Source organism: Nicotiana tomentosiformis, chromosome 7 (genome assembly GCF_000390325.3).
Source record: "Nicotiana tomentosiformis chromosome 7, ASM39032v3, whole genome shotgun sequence".
NCBI lineage: Eukaryota > Viridiplantae > Streptophyta > Magnoliopsida > Solanales > Solanaceae > Nicotiana > Nicotiana tomentosiformis.
The window spans coordinates 53,452,625-53,476,191 of record NC_090818.1 but is presented as its reverse complement, the minus strand read 5'-3'; the positions used below and the strand labels follow the sequence as shown (position 1 = coordinate 53,476,191).

At 38.2% G+C, this 23,567-nt stretch overlaps 2 protein-coding genes across 2 annotated transcripts; both read right to left on the bottom strand.

Moving 5' to 3' along the window:
• Nucleotides 1-19,127: 19,127 nt before the first annotated feature.
• Nucleotides 19,128-20,618, bottom strand: LOC138895616 (uncharacterized). Its single transcript, XM_070180324.1, has 3 exons — nt 20,075-20,618; nt 19,774-19,918; nt 19,128-19,644 (listed from the first exon to the last, which is right to left on the bottom strand). The coding sequence occupies exons 1-3, from the start codon at nt 20,616-20,618 to the stop codon at nt 19,128-19,130; spliced, it is 1,206 nt and encodes a 401-aa protein (XP_070036425.1).
• Nucleotides 20,619-22,297: 1,679 nt separating this feature from the next.
• On the bottom strand, nt 22,298-23,173 carry LOC138895615 (uncharacterized). Its single transcript, XM_070180323.1, has one exon. The coding sequence runs from the start codon at nt 23,171-23,173 to the stop codon at nt 22,298-22,300; it is 876 nt and encodes a 291-aa protein (XP_070036424.1).
• Between the last annotated feature and the right edge of the window lie 394 nt (nt 23,174-23,567).

Below are 23,567 nucleotides of genomic sequence, written 5' to 3'. Positions count from 1 at the left end.
TACACTTTATCACATACGAGGACACAAAGTGGATCTTTTGTTCAGAGAGTGATGCAATCCTTTTCCTAGTGCCTATTCATAAGAAATACAAATCTAGTATTCTAAGTGTAACCTAATGGTCAATGAATTGAATTGTTTAAATTTCAATGGAGGCAAAACTACTATATGAATTATTTTCATCCGTTCAAGTTTTGGTGAAATAGAGTTTCCGGTACCTATGCTAGTGGACAGAGGTAGATCAAAGAACGAGTATTTAATTAATATGCAAGAAGTGACACCAGGTATGCCTATCTCCGTTGGGTGTGCCCAATTCTTGAAAAAGAAAGAAAAAAAAAGAAAAGATAGAGATCAGATTTGGACTACCATACTTAAAGAGGTGCACCATTTAACCATCAAATCATATGATTTTGAGCTTGGGCGCCCACACACACATATATATATATATATATATATATATATATATATTAAATATTTTAAAATAATATATAACATTATTATGCTATACATGTTTTAGGGAGGGGACCGGAGAGCATAGGTTCACGTGATCCTAGGAATCCTTTTTAGATACGCATCTACTAGTGAGAGGTAGTAGATGATATCTCATAAAATTAGTTGAGTCGGTAACAAGCTCATAAGAAAAGGAAAAAGAAATACCGATTGAATACAACAGAGCATGCATTGAGGATATATATTGTCCTTCACTCGTGTATTGACTTCCACAGTTTTTAATTTGTTGCAAATATTAGAGAGTTAATCTTCTATCGAATAGATTTCGAGTAACATGGGATCCTGCGGTTAATAATTAGATTGAAATTATAGTGACTTACACTGTTTTGATTCAACCAGAAATACATAGAAATATAGTCACCTAGGTGCAAATGACTAGGGTGGTGGGCTAGACCTGCACTAATATAAATATCTTCTCAATTAGATATTGTAATTGCTAGTCAAGGTGACAATTGGTTGTTCAACAACAAAAGTCGATAATAAAAATATGGATTTTACATCATTTGTAATAAGTATTAGATGAAAAGTCCAACATATCTGCTCATTGGTTGTTGTGGAATATGAACAAACAAGTTTTTTTTTCGGTCATAATTACTTTACATCATGGACTAGGATTTTAGCCATCGTTAATGTTTAAGGTATAGGTTTAATGATTGTTTCACGGGCTCTAAATGATGTCTGGTATTCCTCTGCGTCTTATAATGGCCTATTGGCCTTCCTCACTGCAAGTTGCAACTTTAATCACTAAAAAAACTTGTATACATTAGACTAAATTATTTACGCTACCAATCTATTTAGCATGGTATAACACGTTATCGTTTTATTTTTCAAGTAACTAGTTTCACTTCTGATGAATAATTATGTAAAAGAAAGTGCATATTATCAGTGCATGAAAAATTAATTGGTTTCTTTTTGCGTTTTCTTTCATAGAGATATGTATACGTTAGGCCACTTCAGTTCTCGAAGCCTTTGAAGGCAGCCATTGAACACAAAAATTAGTGGATACATAGTCCGAGGATATACAGTAAGTAATCAATGGTAATATTGACGAATTTCTACAAATTTGATCTTTGATCATCTATCCACTTTGACCCTAATATCAAGTCTAGCACTATCATAACTGAGTACTAATGACCTTTGAGTTTGGTCCTAATGTCCTATGAACTCTCTCAAAAGTCCATCGGTAGTATGAATTGTGGTTATGATTCACCATTGGTTGTAATTACCAAAGTACTTATCTTTTATAATTAAATCCAACAACTGTTGTAAACTATTGATCGGTTCTGTTGACATATCAAAGTAATTTATTCTCCTATTATCGTTTCTTTCAACAGGGCACCAAATCCTGTTCAATATTTTGACGAGTACAAAAAGTATTTAGTCATGGAGAGACACTTGTGCCGGGTATACAAAGAAAAACGATAAATCGCATCAAACCAATAATTCGAGTCAAATTGGAAAAAAAAATTCAATGTGGTTTGGTTTGGTATTGAGAAAAAACCCGTATCATAATTGGTTTGGTTTGGTTTTAACCAAAAAAGAGTCAAACCGAAACTAAACAAACCCGATATTATATTTATACAATTTTTAAAAATATTTTATACATATAATATTAATTGTGGTGTAATTTATAAATATTTCTTAAACTCTTTCACATTTTTATCTTTTACTATATTATTTCAAGTTTGGACTTCATATTCTTGAATGGTCCAATAAGTTTTATAGTTCATAAATGTAATAACTCAAATAAAGTTCAAATCAATACTAATGCTAACAAAATAAATTTAATTCAACACTGAAAATGATAATATTGTTGAATATCTATTTTTAGTTTTGCATTGGTTTATAATGAAAATGCATAACTTAATTTATATTTTTTATTAATGCTTAGTCATGTCATTAATAGTACTTATTAGATGTATTTATTTTAGCATAACTTATATATTTAGTATTGTTGAATTATGTTCATTTTATTATGGCTTATTAATTAGTAATATTTATTTTATGTGATTTTATTATCTTTGTTATTGAATATTTTAGTATAATGCTATGACTCATCTCATATTATTGTGTTATTTTTATGAAAAATACAATATATAATTGTATCCTACTAGAACTAAAGAAATATTTGGAGCACAAGTTACATATTTTGTGCTATAAAGACTTTACCGGAAAAAATTCGATAAAAAATAAGATTGAAAAATCCGACTTTATTAATTTGATTTGGTTTATAATTTAAAAATCTGATACTATTAATTTAGTTTGGTAATTAAAAAATTCAAACCTGAAATCCGAACTATGTAAACCCGACTTTACGTCATTGGGCCTGTGGATGTGCCTAGTTGGTGGTGAAGCTTCGTTTTTTGTTTTCCTTCTACTTCGCTCTCCCAATCCAAAATCGGTTTGTTCGCTTTGGTCTAACAAATATTAAAAATTGTACTTTAAATATGCCATCATCCAATTCAAAAATGTATGTATCATGTAAACTTTTAGTTTTTCTCTTTTAACTCGTACTTCACCATGTGTGTCATATTCACTTATACGAGAGAGTTAAATTTTTAAACAACAGTAATATAAAAGTTCGTATTGATCATTTAAAATGTTATTACAATATATAATAATACCAATAACAACAGAATTATTAACTTGAAAATATTAACGATGCGGTCAATAAAAATAAATTAAACCCCTTTACGAAATGCAGAGTGCCAAACAACTAGGCTAATCCTGAGGTCAAATTGTTGTAGCCTTGTAGGGTAGACAAAAGAATTGAGAAACGCCAGGTGTCCACCTTACTGTTATGACGCCAAAAGGGCATTAAACTTACAGTTGATTGAAAGAATAGCAAGAATTCAAGATACTATTACAAAGTAATCGATTAGTACATGTGGAAAAGACAATCAACCACATTTTATGGTAATGTTTTCACATATTAGACGACCAATTCCACAATAAATGTTACTACGTACTCTGCGTGTGCATGTTGAAGGGCTGAAGGTGTTTCTTCATATTTCTTTTTCATTACAGACTAATTAAGAGGCTACTAGATCAAGAAATAGTCCTCATACTCAATTATTGAGTTTTTGGCCAATATTATCCCTTATCTTGAGGGTAGGTCTATTTTGGTTCCTTAAATATAGCCTTTAGCATATTTAGTCCCTTAAGTATGCTAAAGCGAAACACCATTAGTCTCACTGACACAATGTATTAAAAAACTAACGGTGTTACCCAACTCTGATTCAGGAAGCAAATCTTCTGCTCTGAAGCAAAACGTTTCCTCTCATTTTATTGGATAACAGAAATTATCACTTTAATTCCTCATTTTTATATAATGTCTTCTAAAATTTTGACCTTGAAAATATTCCCTTATGTGCCAGTTTTCAATGAGAAAATGACACTGTATAGCTGCTGCAAAAATAATAGCCGAAAAATATATAAAATTTGTATATATATATATATATATAAAATTCAGTTGATTTTTTCAAAAAGAAAAGTTAAAATTTGAAAAAAATAGAACTTGGTTATTGATTTGTATAGCCGAAAAAATAGAACTTGGAAAAAAAATAGCCGAAAAATGTATAAAAGTGATAATACAACTTGGTTATTTTTTTTGTTTCAGTAATATGTCTAGAAGTGATCTTGGCAGCTCTATTTGTTTTTTCAAATTTTAACTTTTCTTTTTGGAAAAATTAACCGAAATTTTTAAATGTATATATATACAAATTTTATATATTTTTCGGCTATTATTTTTACAATGGCTATACAGTGTCATTTTCTCATTGAAAAGTGGCATAGAAGGGGATATTTTCAGGGTCAAAATTTTAGAAGATATTATCTAAAAATGAGGAATTAAAGTGATAATTTGCGTTATCCAATAAAAGGAGAGGAAACATTTTGCTTCAGAGCAGAAGATTTGATTCATGAATCAGAGTTGGGTAACACCTTTAGGTTTTGAAAATATTATGTCGGTGAGACTAAACGTGCTCAACTTTAGCATACTTAAGGGACTAAGTATGCTCATGGTTATATTTGAGAGACCAAAATAGACATATCCTCAAAGATAAGGGATAATATTAGTCAAAAACTCCTCGATTGTTCTTTCTCTGCATAATTTATACAGAGAGAGGAAAATCCAATTAAGCAACAATAGCTCATAGAACACGGGAGTCGTCACCTCTTGACTATTGAGATTTCATGTGCATTCAATTAACTCAACTCAAGTTATGCGAGTTAATCACCAGGACAACAACTTCACTTCAGATACAAACGTCTGAACTACTCTTTATCCTAAATTACTTATTATGTGTTCCTTAAACGTCTCATTTGTTTAACGTTTTATTAATTGAAAAAATAAGGAAATATTTTGAGAAAGAGCAAAAAATGACTTCTTACAACAACAACAAACATAGTATAATCACACATAGTGGGGTTTAGGGAGAGTAGTGTATACGCAACCTTACCCCTACCTTGTGGAGAATTTTCCCCAAAAAAAAAGACTTCTTATTTTCTAAAATATCAATAATTTGAAATAATTAAGTTTGCCAAAATGATTAATAGACTGAAATAATCCGCTTAAAAGCCCATTACTATTATGGAAGAAGGGTCATTTGACTTGTTGAACGTATTAAATGTCCTCATTACTGGGCTCAAATACTCTAAAAGGGATTGGTCCAAAACATCGTGAAAATGGCACGGCCTAGCCAGTTTTCGGACTGCTAATTGAAAAATAGTCAGCATTTGCAAAGTCATTGAAAAATAGCCACTATTTTGCTGCAACACGGAAAGTTCCAGCATAATATACTGGAGATTGGTGCACCTGTGTATGAACTTTCAGCATATTATGCTGGAACTCCAGCACACGGAAAGTTCCATCATAATATACTGGTGATTGAAGCACCTGTGTATAAACTTTCAGCATGGAACTCCAGTATATTATGCTGGAAGTTCACATGTAAAAAAATTCAAATTCCAGTATATTATGCTAAAAAATTCGATTACTTTTGAATACCACTTGTAAATCTGGTTTGAATTTCACCCAAATCCATCCACTTCATTCTTACACGGTGTTCCTTAGCCCTGATAACAATGTGGGCTTTATTAGATGTTTTCACCGGCCGGTCTTTAATTATTAAATAGAAAATTACACGGCTGAGCACTTTTTAAAAAATATTTAAGAATATCACTATTTATTTCATAAATACCAGATTTTTTTACACATACTGCATATTGTAAAAACTATGCACATAATTAATGACCAGACAAAATGCATAAATCATGAGATATTTATCCTTTCACACTCTCTCTTCTCTTCTTTCTAGAAAAATAAAACAGATTCTCCTCTATGTAATATCCAAATAATCTATATCTATATTATATTAAAAGCACGAATGCCATTTGCGAAATGTTGTTCGCCTTTTTACCCTTTAAAATTAAAGTTTACAGTAGACAAAATAGTCATTTTGTTATTTTTCTAATATTTAGAAATATTCATTTAATTAATTTCCTACTATCTAGGAATAGTCATTTAATTATTTTCTTAATATTTAGGACTTTAAAATGAATTAAAACTTTACTTATTAGTAAATATTTTCTTATTTAGTTATGTACATTAATCCCACCCCAACTTTGTATCTTAAACGTGTGTAAACATTATGATTCAGGTAGTAGCCACTTTTTTATTTTGGCATTTTACTTAAACATAGAGGGGTTTGGATTTTTACACTCTAATAAAGTGGTTAAAAATAATTAAATTTTAGAATTTATTATAATCATATATTTGTCAATGTTTTTATCCTGTATATACAAATAAATTTTACATTGAAAAAACTTTATAATTTAATTATCTTTCTAATATTTAAAGTTTTAAAAATAACTAAAACTCTCTACGTGAAATGTCATATCGATATTTTTATCCTTTGAACATAGAATTCTTATTGGATAATAATATAGTTATAGTTAAATATTAAACTTAAGATGATCTAATTAATATTAAGAATTTGAATGAAGAAGAACTATTTCCTCTAATGTTGAGAATGAATAATTAAAATTTTGAACTAATTTAACAAAATAAGTTTTTGAATCAACTAATTATATAGAAAATTCAATTCAGATATTTTACAAATTCATCATATAAGCAATTCCAAAACTTGTAGTGTACATAATAATATTGATGGTAAAAGAAAAGAAGACAAAATATATCCGAAATAAGTTATCATTAATTTGTTTTTCCTTTGCGTTTGTCCAACAAATGATAAGTTTCTATATTTTTTATTTATTAAGTGATGTATTATAAAATATTAACTCAACATTGGTTAATTTTTAGACTTTACATTATCACTTATTTTTTTCTTTCCTCGGAGCTATAGAGCCAACATCTACATTCCCAAATGTCTAAAAGATCAAAAGATTTAATATTTTAATTTGCTTTATTTGAAAAATCTTTGGAGAATTGCAATGAACTATTATTGTGTCACTTGTTTATTTCGAGTATTAAGTTACACAACAGTAATAATTTTTGTAAGATATTCCAAAAGAAGTCCTAAGAAATCACAATAAGGCATATCAGGATTTCTATGTGCATAATTTTTTCATAATGAGCTATCTAAATGGGATCAATGTTCATCATTATATAATTTTATTAATTTTTATTTTATAACCTAAGTAAAAGATAAGCATGAAAACTTATGAAATTTTAGCAATGAATAAATCTTAAATTGAAAATATCAACTAAGATGATTGATGACTTCTATATTGTCATTGTTTTTTCATTATTAAGTTGCTAAATAAAGTCAACAATTATAATTTTAGGAACTCACATTTTTTTCTTAAACTTATTTTATAACTCAAGTGTAATTAGTTAATATAGTATTTATGTAATTTAAAAAAATATATTTATTGAGGCGGGATACACGCGCAACGCGTGGGTTGTAATGCTAGTTATTATAAAAGCACAAATATTTTATGCTAAATGTTGAACGACTAAAATATCCCCTAAATGTTGATCGATTTTTATGACCTTAAATATCTGTATAATTTAAGGATGTAACTGTAAATTATCCGAGGGTGGAATTCTTTTTCGATTAGGACAAAGTAATCCTATTACTCTTTGGACATCTTCTTCGACGATATGCAAACATACTTCTTTTCGGATCATATGTATTCATATAAACTTGAATAACTTGATCTGCTTTTCCTTTTTCAATTTGAACTGTATCTCTAATTTAGTTTGAGAACTTATTGAGGAGCTTCTATAAAGTAAACCAACACATTAGGATATACAATTATAATAGGGTTTAATCGGGGAAAAATAAGAGTAGATAGTTGGCTAGACCATATTCTCAATTTTAATAGGAAAGCGATACGTTCCCTATATAAGTTTTGTGTTTTCTGTTGTCATCCTATTGTTAGGGAGCAAACGGATCTTTGTAATGCAAATTGCAGTTAAGAATTTTAGCTAAATGATAAATATTTAGTGCATATATGAGTTTCTCTAACGGATCGTCGTTTATTGGAGGTTGAATTTTATTTTCAATTTCGATTCATTATCCTTTTCATTGCAAATTAATTTTTTTTTAATTTTTAACATAAAATTATTCTTTCTATTGGATATACTTTAATATTCAGAACTTCACCTAATACAAAAAAAATACCGTGACTTCTCCAATATTTCTTAAGTAATTTTTTATAAATTTGAAGAGTCCAATATTTAGGGTTTAGAATGAATATTAAAGATACCTAAAATATATAACGACCCAGCCGGTCGTTTTGAGAGTTGTAACTCCGTTCCCCCATTTACTGCTCCTTTTGTGCTCTACAGTTGTTATATGACTTACCGGGTTGGTCGGTTCGGGTCCGGAGAGATTTCGGAGTGAATTGAGACACTTAGTCTTTTAATTGAAAGCTTAAGTTGAAAAAGTTAACCGGGTATTGATTTATGTGTAAACGACCACATATCTGAGTTTTGAGGGTTCCGTTAGCTTCGTTGAGTGATTTTGGACTTAGGAGCATGTCCGAATTGTGATTTGGAGGTCTGTAATTGAATTAGGCTTGAGATGACAAAAGTTGAATTTTTGGGAAGTTTGAACGGGAGTGGACTTTTTGATATCGGGGTTGGATTCCGATTTCAGAAGTTGGAGTAGGTCCGTGGTGTCATTTGTGACTAGTGTGCACAATTTGGGGTCAATCAGACGTGATTTGATAGGTTAGGCGTTGGTTGTAGAAATTTGGAAATTCAAAGTTCATTGGGCTTGAATCTATGTGCGATTTATGTTTTTGATGTTGTTTGAGGTGATTTGATGGTTTGACTAAGTTCGTATGATGTTTTAAGACTTGTTGGTATGTTTGGTTGAGATCCCGGGGGCCTAGGGTTGATTTCGGGTAGTTAACGGACTAAGGGTTGAAGTTGAAGAATTGGTGAAGATTTACAACTGCTGGTGTAATCGCACCTGCGGATTGGGAACCGTAGATGCGAACCCGTAGAAGCGGGAAGGGAGCCGCAGAAGCGGCCCAGGAAGGAATTGGCAGAGGTCACAGGTGCGAAGTCCTTTCCGCACCTGCAAGGCCGCAGATGCGGCGAAGAGGGTGCAGAAGCGGAGTGTGAAGGAGTTGAAGGGTGTAGGTTGTTTCTGCATAAGCGGATCATGGGCCGCCAAAGCGCCTCCGCAGGTGCGAGACCTGGAGCGCAGGTGCGAGCCCATGTGAGTTAAGTGACTTCCACAGGTGCAAATTTTCACCGCAAAAGCGTGACCGCAGAAGCGGATTTGGGACTGCAGGTGCGGTTTGACTGGGCAGAACATATGTTTATAAGGGTTTGTGATTTTCTTCATTTTCAAATATTTTGAGCTCGGACTAAGGCGATTTTTGAGAGGGTTTTCAAGGAGATTCTTGAGGTAAGTCGCTTGTGCTTATTTTTGATCAATAATCTTGTATCCCTATTGATTTTCCCACCTAATTTGGATGTCTTTGAGGTGTTATTTGGGAGTTTGAGGCTTGGGATTTGGAGAGTTGATTTTGGGGGTTTGAGTGGCAATTTGATGTCGGATTTTGATAAATTTGGTATGGTAAGACTCGTGGTCGAATGGCCTTTCGGGTTTTGTAACTTTTGTTGAATTTCGAGACATGAGCCCGGAGGCCGGGTTTGAGCCGATTTCGTATTTTTGAGTTATAATTTCGTAATTCCTTATAGAATTGATTCCTTTAGCCCATACGGATTATATTGTACTGCTTGTGGCTAGATTCGGGTCATTTGGAGGTCGATTTGAGAGGCAAATGCGTGTTGGAGTAGAGGTTTTTCTCGGATTGAGGTAAGTAACACTTCTACACTTGGCCTTGAGGGTTCGAAACCCCGAATTTTGTGTTATGTGATTGGTATTGAGGTGACGCACATGCCAAGTGACGGGCGTGTGTGCATGCACCGTGAGAATTGTGACCTGATCGATTCCATGGCAATGTATAGTGATTCTATCTTTTTGATATCCGTATTTTCATAATGTGATAAAGTAATTGAGCTGTTACTCATGCTAGATATCATGTTTAGGCTTTATGCCGGTACTGTTGGGGCCCATGGTGGTCATTTCTTGCTGTTGTCTTACTGATTTCATTGATATTTCGTACTCAGTCATATTCATTCATTTTATATCATATCTTAGTCTCTGTTGTTATTTATTGATACATCATATCATTATTTTCGGGATAGTATCTTGACATTGTGAGCCCGTGAAAGAGAGATTGATGATTGAGTGATGCCGAGGGCCTGATTATGAGTGACATTTATGGGATCGGGCTGCACGCCGCAGCGGTTATACTAATTTATGATAGCGCTTGGGCTGAAGGAGCCCCTCCGGAGTCTGCACACACCCCAGTGAGCGTGATTGATTATATAGAGGGATTGATCTTCCCTGGACATGGATCTTGTTCGAAGCATTATATACCTGGAGATGGATCTTCTCCACGGGCTGGATTGGACCTACTAAGTACTGGGTGTCTGATGGTCAGTGATGTATATGTTCCGAGATGGATCTTCCCTGGGTCGTATGGGCCATATACAGTACTGAGTGATTGAGCATTTGAGAGTGTGAGCACATGAGGCTGTCAGCATGGTGTGTCACATACAACATGTGCATTGGAATGTAGAAGTAGAGGAGTTATATTCTTCATATCATTCGGATTTGATCCATTTTTACTGTTTTGAGATATCTATTGAACTTGAAAGCATGTCTACGTTTATGCACTGTTATTTTTTATATTGAACTGTGTCGATTGAGTTCGTCACTACCTTTCAGTCCAAAGTTTGAATTTTTTACTTATTGAGTTGGTTGTACTCACGCTACACCATTCACCTCGTGTGCAGATACAGGTGCTTCCGGTTACGGTGGCTACCGAGTGAGGAGTCGAGATCTCGGAGACTATCGAGGTAGCTACATGGTGTTCGCAGGCCTTGACTCTTCTTCATTATGTTTATTTGTATTTCAGTTCTTATTCCCTAGACATTATAGTAGACTGTATCCCGGTATAGATGCTCATGTACTCGGTGACACCCCGATTTTGGGATAGATTGTATTGTGTTGTAGATTTATTTCTGTTTCAAAAAGGATTTTCTTTAATATAAATGGCTTCCGTATATATTTTCAAAGTTTTTATTTGGTTGAATTGGTTGAGGAGTTGGCTTGCCTAGTTCCACGATAGGCGCTATCACGACGGTTGGTTTTGGGTCGTGACAAGTTAGTATCACAGCCTAGGTTACATAGGTCTCACAAGTCATGAGCATGTTTAGTAGAGTCTTGCAGATCGGTACGGAGACGTTCTTACTTATCTTCGAGAGGCTGCCGAACCCTTAGAAAACTTCACATTCTTGAATTCTTATCGTGCGAATCTATTGATTCCGGTAACTAAACTTCTGTTATTCTATTCTCTCACATATGGTGAGGACACAAACTACCGAACAAGACGGACAACCACCAGTACCTCCAGTTAGGGCCGCGAGAGGCCGAGGTAGGGGCAGAGGTAAAGCTCGTACATCAGCTAGGGCAGCACGTGCAGACCCACCAATTGCCCCCGTCCCAAAGCAGGTTCCAGTTGCGGATGAGCCAGCTCAGGAACCGGCTGTGCCTATTGTGATTCCAAGCCTACAAGAGGCCTTAGCTCAGATTCTGACTGTGTGCACCAGTCTTGCTTAGGCGGTCTCTGTTCCGGCCGTAGCAGCCACTTCTCAAGTCGGGGGAGATACTCAGACTCCCGCCGCCCGTACACTAGAGCAGGTGATGCAGGGACTCCAGACACCAGGGGCACCACCAGCCCAGCCGATTGCAGTTGCTCAGGCCCAGGAGGTTCCTACAATGACTGAGGATGAACATAAGAGACTAGAGAGGTTTGGGAGACTCCAGCCTCCATCTTTTAGTGGGACAGAGGCAGAGGATGCCTAGGGATTCTTGGACAAGTGTTTGAGGATTCTTCGTACAGCAGGTGATAAGTGGGGATTTTGACTACTTATTTGCACCTTTTGACTTTCGTTTTAGTTCAAAAATACTTAAAGATATTTCCGAAAACTAATGAAATATGCTTACTTACAGGAGTATTGGAAAATGAGCCAAAGTGATAAAATTCAACTCAAGAAAGAGTGATTTTGAACAAGGACAAAAATCAAGCAAAAAGGGCTAAAGTGCGGACCGCAGAATTCTGTCTGCGGCCGCAGAACAAGAAGAAAATTTGACAGTGCTGCAATGCAAAGTGCGGATCGCACAATAATTGTGCGACCGCAGAAGTCAAGGTTCAGAGAGTTGGGAATTCAAGACAATCAAGATCTACGGACTGCACTATAATTGTGCGGCCGCATAAATCAAATGTGCAGCCGCACCTAAAATTGTGCGGTCCGCAGAACTCAAGATGTGCGGCTGATCAGGTCCAAGCCTGGACTACTATTGAGTAGCGAGGATGGTCGATGCAGTTTTACCCAACAAGATCGAGATCGAATCCACAAGGAGTTAATTGATTTGGAATTAGGTTTATATCTAAGTCTAGATGCGTGTTTTGTTCCTAATTATGCTTGCACACATTTTGGTTTTGATTCTACTTCTAATTCTATTCTATTATATGCAATGATTAAAGCTAAGTACAATATTTTTGATGTTGGTTTTCAAGTGTTTAAAAAGGACTAGGGTAGTGACTTCTGCCTAGGTGGATATCTAGCGGGTAGCATGAATCTAGGGCAAGCTTGATTAATTTGGGGTCGTAATATAGCTATCAGACCCAAGTACTCACTCTATACCTCTCAATAGTTTGAGTGATTTTCCCCAATTTGACTTTCTCAAGTCCAAATGGGTATTCATGCAAGTCACGTGATATTAACTCAAGTCGGGTATTACTATCTCTAGGTTTAACCCTTTAATTGGGGCTATCAATTTCTTGAGTTCACCCCAATTCCTTGTTAGCCTAGTTTTCCTAGAGTTAGTCCCTCTTTCTCAAGAAGAGACTAAATCATAAAGGCACGAATCAGTATTTGCAATCACTAATTCTACAATTCTAGCTAGAACTAGGCTAAATATCACTAACCCATAAACATTCAAGCCCTAAAATTCAGTACCCATTAAATACCCACACTAGGGTTAGGTCACAACCCTAGCTATGGGTCTAGCTACTCATAGAAATAGCAGAAATCAAAGATAAAAGAAAATAAAATTCATAATACTAGATTAAAAGATGAAAATCTAATGTTATAAGGTGAATCTAATACAAAATTGCCCAAAAGGGAAGTTCCAGCCGTCTCACGTGCTCAGCAAATACACAACATCCTCTAAAAATGACAAAAAGTTCTATTTATACTAAGCTAAAATTTTCGAACAAAAATACCCCTGCGGAGGTTACGCGGCTGTGTGATTCTGACCGTGGCCGCACTCTTACTTTAGCGGCCGCATAATTCTGATCGCGGTCCGCGTTCTTCACTTCTGGATCTGGGTTGAGCATGGTTTCGCGGACCGCGTAATTTTTATCACAGTCGCGTAGGAGACTTCCACGACCGCATAATCTTGATGCGGACCACACTTCTTATTTTTGCTTAAAATGTAAGCTCTCTGAACCTCAGCAACCGCGGTCCGCGTAATTCCAATCACGACCGCGCAGGTACTTTCGCGGCCACACCTTTCTGATGCGGTCCACATTCATGTTTTGGCCCAAAAATCCATCTCTCTGAATCTTCCTTTCGCAGATCTCGAAATAGTGCTCGCGACCGCGTTGTAGCTTTCACGGTTACACAATATTTGTGCGATCCGCGTTTCACATCTTTTGGCCCAGTCTTGGTTTTTGTTCAAGTTTTGACTCCTTTATGAGTTGATTATGACTCCTTTGGCTCATTTTGAACAATCCCTGCAAGCAAGCATATTACATTAGTTTTCGGGAATACCTTCACACATTTTTGGCCCTAAACACAAGTAAAAGAGAGCAAATAATAGGTTAAAATCCCTACTTAGCAACTCCCCCAAACTTAAGCTTTTGCTTGTCCTCGAGTAAATAGGGTAATTCCCACCTCCACAAGAAAAAGAAAAGGATATTTCAGTTGGCCTAAGGTGACTCCATCAAGCATCAATTGGGACTAACAATTACCCTCAACACAAATGAATTATCAACAACATCATGTTATGACCTTTTGAGTACTATAGTTCTAATGTGACACTAGAGCATCAAGAGTTGACTCAATTCATCAAGGAAGCTCGCTCTATCACGTAGGTCATTGTGGATCCCAAACTCCTCCTCCTCTACTCTCCATGAGCAAATCTCACTTTTTAGAATGTACCACTCAAAACAAGGATTGTGAAGAAGTGCGCTCATCACTCTCAAAAGAATGCCACAAGTCCGGCTCTAAGTACCATAAGCTTGCCCCTTATGTAAATCACCACTAATGTAAACTCACTCAACTTGAAATCATATAGGGCTTTAATGGGATGTAATGAAGGCTTTTGGATCAAGGTAGGACTTATCGAACTATGATGGTTTCATCTTTCCTTAAGCACTCAATTTTCTCATTTCGGCTCATACTTTCTTGATTCTTTGAGTCATTTTCTTTTTCCTTAGGGAAACTAAAGAGACACACCGTCACTCTTTCTTACTCATGACAATCATTTTTCTCCTTTTCTCATTATTCCATGCCTTTCATCATTGCGTTTTTTGAATCTCTTCCACCTTCACTTTCTTTTTGACGTATTTGTTTTTTGGCTTTTCTTCCTTTTCTTTGCCTTTACTTTTCATCAATTCTTTTTATTATTTTAACCTTTTATCACTTTCAAATTTCTCGTCTCTCCCCCAAACTTATGCTTTTTCCAATTGTTCATCATAAATGCTAAGGAAAGATTGGGTGCCAAGAGAGGTCATTATAGAATGGATAAAGGTTTGTAATGTGGATATTGAATGAAAAAGGCTTAGGCTCAAAGTGGTTGACTAGATATATCATATTGTTAGGCTACAAAAGCTTTCAAAGTTCAAATTGGACAAAGGAGAGATCCTACAATCATTTCTCAAGTCGAGCTACACTTAGAATTTCGCCTAGACAAACATTCAGGGCAAGTTCTAGACTTATTGGCCCGGGACTTGGACTTGCAATTCAATACCTCACCTCTCAAGTTGCTGGATTGTTCAAGAGAACAGAGTCGAGGGCCCACAACAACTCTAGCTAAGATTGAAAATCACAAATGGCTCGAGGAAACCACTCGATGATTGTTTTAGTCAACTCAAGAGTCTAAAGGTCACAACTAGAGCTAATCTTTGCCAATCAACTTGTCTCTAACCATGAGGTCGAAGGTAAATGTGTTAGTACCAAGTGAAGCCTGCTTGAGACACTTTTATTCATTACTATTACTATATATATACCAAAACAAAAAAAATGGACTCGATCCCTTAAGAAGGTTGTCACGCCATCCATCGTTGGGAAGAGCCACCCGGTTCACACAACATCCACCTTTGGAAAGAACCGTGGCATTAAGAAAACCAAAGGCTTATTGTTCACACAAAATGTAAAAAGAAGCTAAAAACTTAAAAAGAAGATACTAGAGGAAATAAGAAGCTAAGCTATTAAGGAAAAATAACGAAAGAAGTTATGAAGTAAACTACGAAAAGTAAACTGAATATGTACAAAATGGAGTAAACGAATATATACATAATGAAAATGAATATATACATCGAATGGTAAAATTATATACATACCAAAAGTGAAAATAACGGTAAATAAATATAAAGAAAAATAGTATCATAGTTATTACATACCAAATGTCATCACAAATCAAATCAAAATGGACCCCCCTCCCCCAAATAAAAAATAGCATTGTCCTCAATGCTAATATCAAAATAAGATTAGGGAAAGGTTAGAGAGTAAAGAGAACTCCCTATGTGGTCTCTGTCTGCATCGGGTCAGGAACATAAGTGGGGTCCTCAGACTACATAGGATCATCAGCTCCCTTTGTGTCCTCTAACTGGATCTCCACATCCTCTGACTGGGGCACCACGGGGTTGCTGAGCATCTGGATCATCTCCTCAGCAATATGTGTAGTGGTAGCCGGTTCCTCAGACTGGTCAACTGCTGCATCTGATGCCTCATGCTCTACTGCCTGTGCTGCTAGGGCTGTCTCCTCCATGAGCATGTCCAATGGGATATCTCCAGCAGAGGCAATCTTCTCTACCTCCTTTCTCAGCATCTCTACTGACTTCTTTGAGGCCTGAGTCTTCCTCATCTTCTTCACCTGCTTGTCCAGATCCTTGATAACCTTACCATGTGCATCCAAAGTCTCCAGGATCTTCTTCTGGTTGTTCAGGAGCTTCTTCTGGTTGCCCAAAATCTCCTTCAATGAATCCTCCACTGATGGAGGTACCTGAAGCTGTGCTGGGCTGACTGTGCTGCTACTGCATTAGATAGGACAGTCAGCTTTGTGGTAGTTGCCTGCATCCAGTTGTTGAGGCTGGATAGTGTCTGTGAAACCCGCAGTGTAGTCTGAGGGTAGGTGGAAGATGAAGGCACAGATAATGGCACTGTGATGGATGGCCCGGAAGAAGGAGGAGGCATGGCAGCTAAAGAACCTTCTACTGTGGAAGGCTCTGACCCGGTGGTCACTACCCTTGGCTCTTCGGACTGGCTAGTGGAGGTAGTGGCTTTACCCTTGGCTTTAGGGTTGTCTGCTACTTGGAGGCTATACCAGGAGAAAGGCTTTTTAGTCCTTATCTTCGTATCAAAATGCCTCTTTTCTACCCCTTGGTCTTCGAGATACTCAGTGATGAAGTTGGGGTAGGGATATGATCTTTCTTCTTTGCCAACCGCCTTGGAGATATGGTAGGACATCAGGTTCCCCACATTAATTGGATACCCCGCCATGATGGAAGCTATCAAGATTGCCTGGGTGAGTGGGAGGACATTATCATGCTGGCAAGGGTCAAGCCGGCTGCACACAAATGTGGACCACCCTTTGGCTTCAAAGCTAAGGGTGTTTCTGACTATTGGGACTCCAGCTGTGAGCCATGCTGGTGTTGTCCCTGGAATAGATAATACCTCCGCTAGCCATGGACGAGCTGCTTCATCCAAGGCCAGCTTCTCCAAGTACTGCACTGCCTCTACATCCTCAAATCCGGCATATGAGCTTATAGTGTGGCCATCAAATCGGATCTTCAAGTTCCGGACCTTTGTCACAGTGGTACCCTTTTTGATATGGGCAACATTCATGTAGAAATCCTTGACAAGGTACTCATTTGCATCCACCATTTTGCCGGTGAAGTACTTCCACCCTTTTCTCTCCTCAAATTGTTTTAGTACATTTGGATTATGGGGAAGAAGGTCTTTTGTTTTGAACTATCGCTCAAGTGTGAGTGACCTTTGGGGATACCATTCCCAGAATTTTACATAGGCCTTCTCACTCACGAATCAATCCGCCCATACCTCGGGCTTCCTTGACCTGGCCAAACCTCCCACATTAGTATCACCCCCTCTCCCGTCATCCGGGACCTCGTCATCATCATCAATATTTATTGGGGCAGCTATTAAGGCTGGTGTTGTAGCAGGTGGGAAAGATGGCTCCGATGCCTCACTACCTCCCTCTGAGCCATCAGACGACCCAGAAGAGGAGGTAGGTTCATTGACCAATCAGAATGGTTTTGATTGAGCCTCCGATTGTTGTTGTGCAGATTCCCCCTCGGAAGTCTCTCCGGATGGGAGGTATTCACTTGTGTCCGAGGAGTCGGCATGAGGTCTAACGAGGGTATCCTTTTTACCTACTACCCTTTGGGCTGCTAAGGGTAAGGTTTGCTTTCCTTTACCCCGGCCTTGGGAGGATTCTGCCCTCTCCTTTGATGTGTCTCCTCTCCCACGAGAACGTACCATTTTCTGCAACACACAAGTAGTGAAATACAGTTAGAATTAGGGTTCAATCATATGCTAAAGCAGTACAGATAAAATGAAAAACAATGCTTCTTAGAACAGGGCATCGCGGACCGCACAAAAATAAGTGCGGCCGTGAACTGCCCATCGCGGACCGCGTAAAAGTGAACGCGGCCGCGAAGAGGCCAGGCTCAGACTACTAGCGCTCTGAACTTGATAAACCGCGGACTGCACACAAATGAGTGCGGTCGCGAAAAACCAATTGCGTACCGCATAAAGATGAACACGGCCACAAAGGCAAATTATAAAGTCTTTGAATTTCAAATGCGCGGACCGCGAAAAATTGGGTGCGGCCATGAAAGACCAATCGCGGACCGCACAAAAGTGACCGCGGATGCGAATTCTAAAAAACTATCAGTGCCTTGAAGCTAGGGTATCGCGGATCGTGTAATTTTGGATGCGGCCGCATACCCTATCGCGGACCCCCATTATGCATACAAACACTACAAATATGTTGTTAATAAAAAATTAAGCATTAATTTGACATTTTGGCATGATTCTGACCCTATCTAAAAAGAAAAATTAAAACAAAGAGAAAAGAAAAGAAAAAGATAAAATTAAATTATTGAAATGAACATACGAGTTGTAAAATGTGGTAGGAAATCGACAATTGATGAGAATAGGATGAGTTTGAAACCAAGTAGGATGCACAATACTTTAGGTGAGTTTGAGAGGTTAGGGTTCATAAAGTGTGAAAAGTTTCAAGAACTCCTATTTATACTCAGAACCCAAGTGACCGCACCGCCTTACCTGAGTACGACCGCAAAATTTTGTCGCGGTCCGCACTCTTTACCTTTCTGTAGATCTGCCTCAGATGCACGGGTGCAGTCCGCAAAAAATTAGCCGCGGCCGCACAATTTGTACGGACCGCGAAAATTTGAACGCAGCCGCGAACTCTGAAGGAATTTTGACAGGCCAACTTTAGAGAGTTTGCATTTTCCCCATTTTAGCTATGCGACCGCGCACAGAATTGTGCGGCCGCGAAGTGCTCATGCGATCCGTGAAATTTTGAGCGCGGTCCGTGAAAGTTCACCACTTAGCCAAATGTTTTCCTTCTCAATCTCCTGCACTGCAAAACTAATTCCTACATACACTTCACAACCAGTTAGTCCAAAAACAATGTCTAATCTACGAAGAAAATCAAACGAAAGAAAAACACATGGGTTGCCTCCCAAGAAGCTCCTGATTTAACGTCGCGGCATGACGCATGTTACCATCATTATTTGAAATGGATCAATGCCACAATGTGGCTATCATCAATCTTGCCAAGGTAGTGTTTCACTCGGTGCCCATTGAATCTAAAGATCTTACCATTCTTGTTTTTCAAATCTAGAGCACCAAAAGGAGTCACATGTACCACTTCTAAAGGACCACTCCACTTCGACTTGAGCTTTTCCGAAAACATCCGTAACCGAGAGTTGAATAAAAGAACCAAGTCACCTTCCTTGAATTCTTTGTTCCGGATATACATATCATGTAAGTATTTCATCTTGTCCTTATACAAGGACGAGCTGGAATAAGCATAGAACCGGAACTCATCAAGTTTATTTAGTTGCTCTACCCGAAGATTGGCAGCTACATCCCATTCAAGGTTCAATTTCTTCAGCGCCCACATTGCCTTGTGCTCTCTTTTAACCGGAAGATGACAGGCATTCCCAAATACCATCCGGTACGGAGACATACCAATTGGAGTCTTGTAAGCTATTCTATAGGCCCATAAAGCATCGTCAAGTTTCCTTGACCAATCAGTCCGGTTTGCATTGACAGTCTTGGATAGAATGCTCTTGATCTCCCTGTTGGAGACTTCAACCTGTCCACTTTCCTGGGGATGATAGGGGGTTGACACCTTATGATTGACACCATACTTGGAAAGTAAAGTGTCAAAGGATTTGTTGCAAAAATGAGAACCCCCATCACTAATGATAGCCCATGGGGTGCAAAACCTTGTGAAGATATTTTTCTTTAAGAAAGCCACCACACTCCGTGCCTCATTGTTGTGCAAAGCCACAACTTCAACCCATTTGGAAACATAATCCACAACAACAAGAATATAAGTTTTCCCACATGAACTCACAAATGGTCCCATAAAGTCGATGCCCCACACATCGAAAATATCAATCTCAAGGATGGTGGTGAGATGTATTTCATTCTTCTTGGAAATTCCACCAGCTCTTTGGCACTCATCACAATGCCTAACGAGCTCGCTAGCATCTTTGTACAAGGTAGGCCAATAGAATCCACAGTTTAGGACCTTTGTAGCAGTTCTCGCTCCACCATGGTGACCACAATAGGGCGTGGAATGGCAAGCTTTAAGAATACTCAATTGCTCTTCTTCCAGAACATATCTCCGGATAACACCATCATTGCAAATTTTGAAAAGATATGGCTCGTCCCAATAATAATCCAAGCAGTCCCATTTGAGCTTCTTCCTTCGGTTAGAAGAGAGCTCATTCGGAACAATGCCGGTCACAAGAAAGTTAGCCACATCGGCGAACCAAGGTATCCCAGTCAAAGACACGAAGAGGAGTTGTTCATCTGGAAACGAATCATTAATCTCGAGTCCATCATGGGGCCTCCCCTCCTCTTCCAAGCGGGACAAGTGGTCCGCCACTTGATTCTCACTCCCTTTTCGGTCTATGATTTCAAGGTCAAACTCTTGTAGAAGAAGAGCCCATCTCATCAACCTAGCCTTAGATTCCTTTTTACTCATCAAATATGAAGTGCCGTGTGATCGGTGTGCACAATCACTTTGGTACCCATGAGGTACGAGCGAAACTTTTCCATGGCAAATACAATGGATAATAGCTTTTTCTCTATCACCGTATAGTTGACTTGGGCGCCGTTCATTATTTTTCCTACGTAATTGACCAGATGAAATATCTTGTTGATTCTTTACCCCAATACTGCTCCTACCGCAATGTCGCTAGCATCGCACATGAGCTCAAATGGTAAGCTAAAATTGGGTGCGGTAATGATGGGAGTGGTAGTCGACTTATACTTGAGTAGCTCAAAAGCTTTCATGCAATCATCATTGAACACAAACATGGCATCTTTTTCCAACAACTTGCACAAGGGGTTCACCACTTTTGAGAAATCCTTGATGAACCTATGGTAAACCCCGCGTGACCAAGAAAGCTCTTCACTCCCTTGACGGAAGTCGGAGGAGGGAGTTTTGATATCACTTTAATTTTTGCTTTGTTCACTTCAATACCGTTCTTGGAGATCTTATGGCCGAGGACAATGCTCTCCTCGACTATAAAGTGACACTTCTCCCAATTAAGCACTAAGTTGGTCTCTTCACATGGGGCCAACACTTTATCAAGATTATCCAAGCATTCTTCAAAGGAAACCCCCACAACACCGAAATCATCCATGAACACCTCGAGGAAGTCCTCCACCATATCCGTAAATATTTCCATCATACACCGCTGAAAAGTAGTCGATGCATTACACAAACCAAATGGCATCCTTGAGAACGCAAATGTGCCATACATACAAGTGAAGGTGGTTTTCTCTTGGTCTTTATGTGCAATAAGAATCTATTTATATCCGGAATACCCATGCAAAAAAGCAATAATAAGCATGTTCGGCAAGTCTATCTAACATTTGGTCAAGAAATGGCAATGGAAAATGGTTTTTCCGGATCACTTTGTTCAGATTCCTATAATCCATGCATACCTTCCAACCGGTGACAGTTCTTGTGGGGATCAATTCATTTCTATCATTTGTGATCACAGTCATGTCCCCAATTCTTTGGGACACATTGTACCGGCAAAGTCCATGAACTATCAGAAATGGGGTACACAACCCCTATATCTAGCCATTTAATGATCTCTTTCTTGACTACCTCTTGCATGGCCTCGTTCAACCTCCTTTGATGTTCCATGGAGGGTTTGTCATCTTCCTCCAATATGATTTTGTGCATGAAAAAGGCAGGGCTTATACCCTGAATATCCGCCAATGTCCAACCTATTGCCTTCTTCCTTCTTTGAAGCAACGCAAGGGTGGAATCTACCTACACGTTAGTTAAGCCCGAAGAGAGAATAACAGGTAATGTGGAACAAGGGCCTAAGAACTCATACCTGAGGTGTGAAGGCAAGGGCTTCAACTCCAATGTGGGTAGCTCCTCGATTGAGGGCTTTGTTGGTGGAGTCTTCTGGTTCTCAAGGTCCAAGGAAAGTTTTTGGGGTCCATATGTGTAGGATCCCATTCCTTGCAAAGCATTTGCGCATTCTAACAAGCCTTCCTTCTCATCCTCATCATGATTCAACAACACAGCTTCCAAAGGGTCTTCCACATTAATCATAGCTCTTCTGTCATCAACAATTACCTCAGTCACAAGATCCACAAACGAACATACTTCGTTGCTATTAGGCTGCCTCATTGACTTCACACGTAAAACATAACTTTTTCATCGCCCATCCGGAAGGTGAGCTCCCTAGCTTCCACATCAACTAAGGCCTTCCCTATAGCTAGGAAAGGTCTTCCCAATATGATTGGCACCTCATAGTCAACCTCACATTCGAGTATCACAAAATTTGCAAGAAGTATGAACTTGTCGACCTGAACTATCACATCATCAATTATCCCTAATGGCCTCTTTATTGTTCGGTCTGCCATTTGCAACCTCAATGAAGTAGGTCTTAGTTGCCCAATCCCCAATGTCTTGAACACAGAATATGGCATCAAATTAATGCTCGCTCCCAAATCACACAAGCCTTTGGCAAAATCGGCACTACCAATAGTGCATGGAATTGTAAAGGCACTGGGATCTTCTAGCTTTGGAGCCATGGAATGCACAATGGCACTCACTTGATGTGTCATTTTGATCATCTCACAGTAGATTGACCACTTCTTTTTTACCAAGTCCTTCATGAACTTGGCATATCCCAGCATTTGTTCTAGAGCTTCAACCAAAGGCACATTTATGGACAAACTTTTCATCATATCAATGAATTTCTTGAATTGGTTTTTGTTGTTTTTCTTTGCGAGATTTTGAGGATATTGTGGAGGAGGCCTTGGCAAAGGAGCCTTGGCTTTGGGCACTACCGGATCCGGTATGTCTATCACGTGTTCCCTAGACGGGTTCACATCATCTTGTGTCTCTTCCACGTTTTTATCAATGTCTATCCTCACTTCATCGTTCACATTCTCATCATTTCTTGGCTCATTCTCTTCTTGCACAAGCACATCATCATTCACAATCTTTCTTGGATTAGAGGTACTAGCAACTCCACCTCTACCACTTCTTGTAGTCACCGCCATAGCATGGCCCGTATTGTTTCCACCCTTTGGGTTTACTACCGTATCACTTGGTAGTGCCTCCTTAGGGCGAGTATTCAAGGCTTGAGAAATTTGACCCATTTGGACTTCCAAGTTGCGGATAGAAGTGTTGTGGGAGGCTATTTGGGCTTCGGAGTCTGCGTTTCTTTCCATTATTTGCTTGAACATACTTTCATTACGTCACATCGCATTGTTAGAAGAACTTTGCCCTTGTGACGGATATGGAGGCGGGTTGTTGGGTTGTTGATACATCGGGGGCCTTTGAAAGCCCGACCCCCGGTTCCCTTGATTATTATTGTTCCAACCCCCTTGGTTTCCATTGCCTCCCCAATTACTATTATTGTTGCCACCCCAATTGCCTTGGTTATTTCCTTGA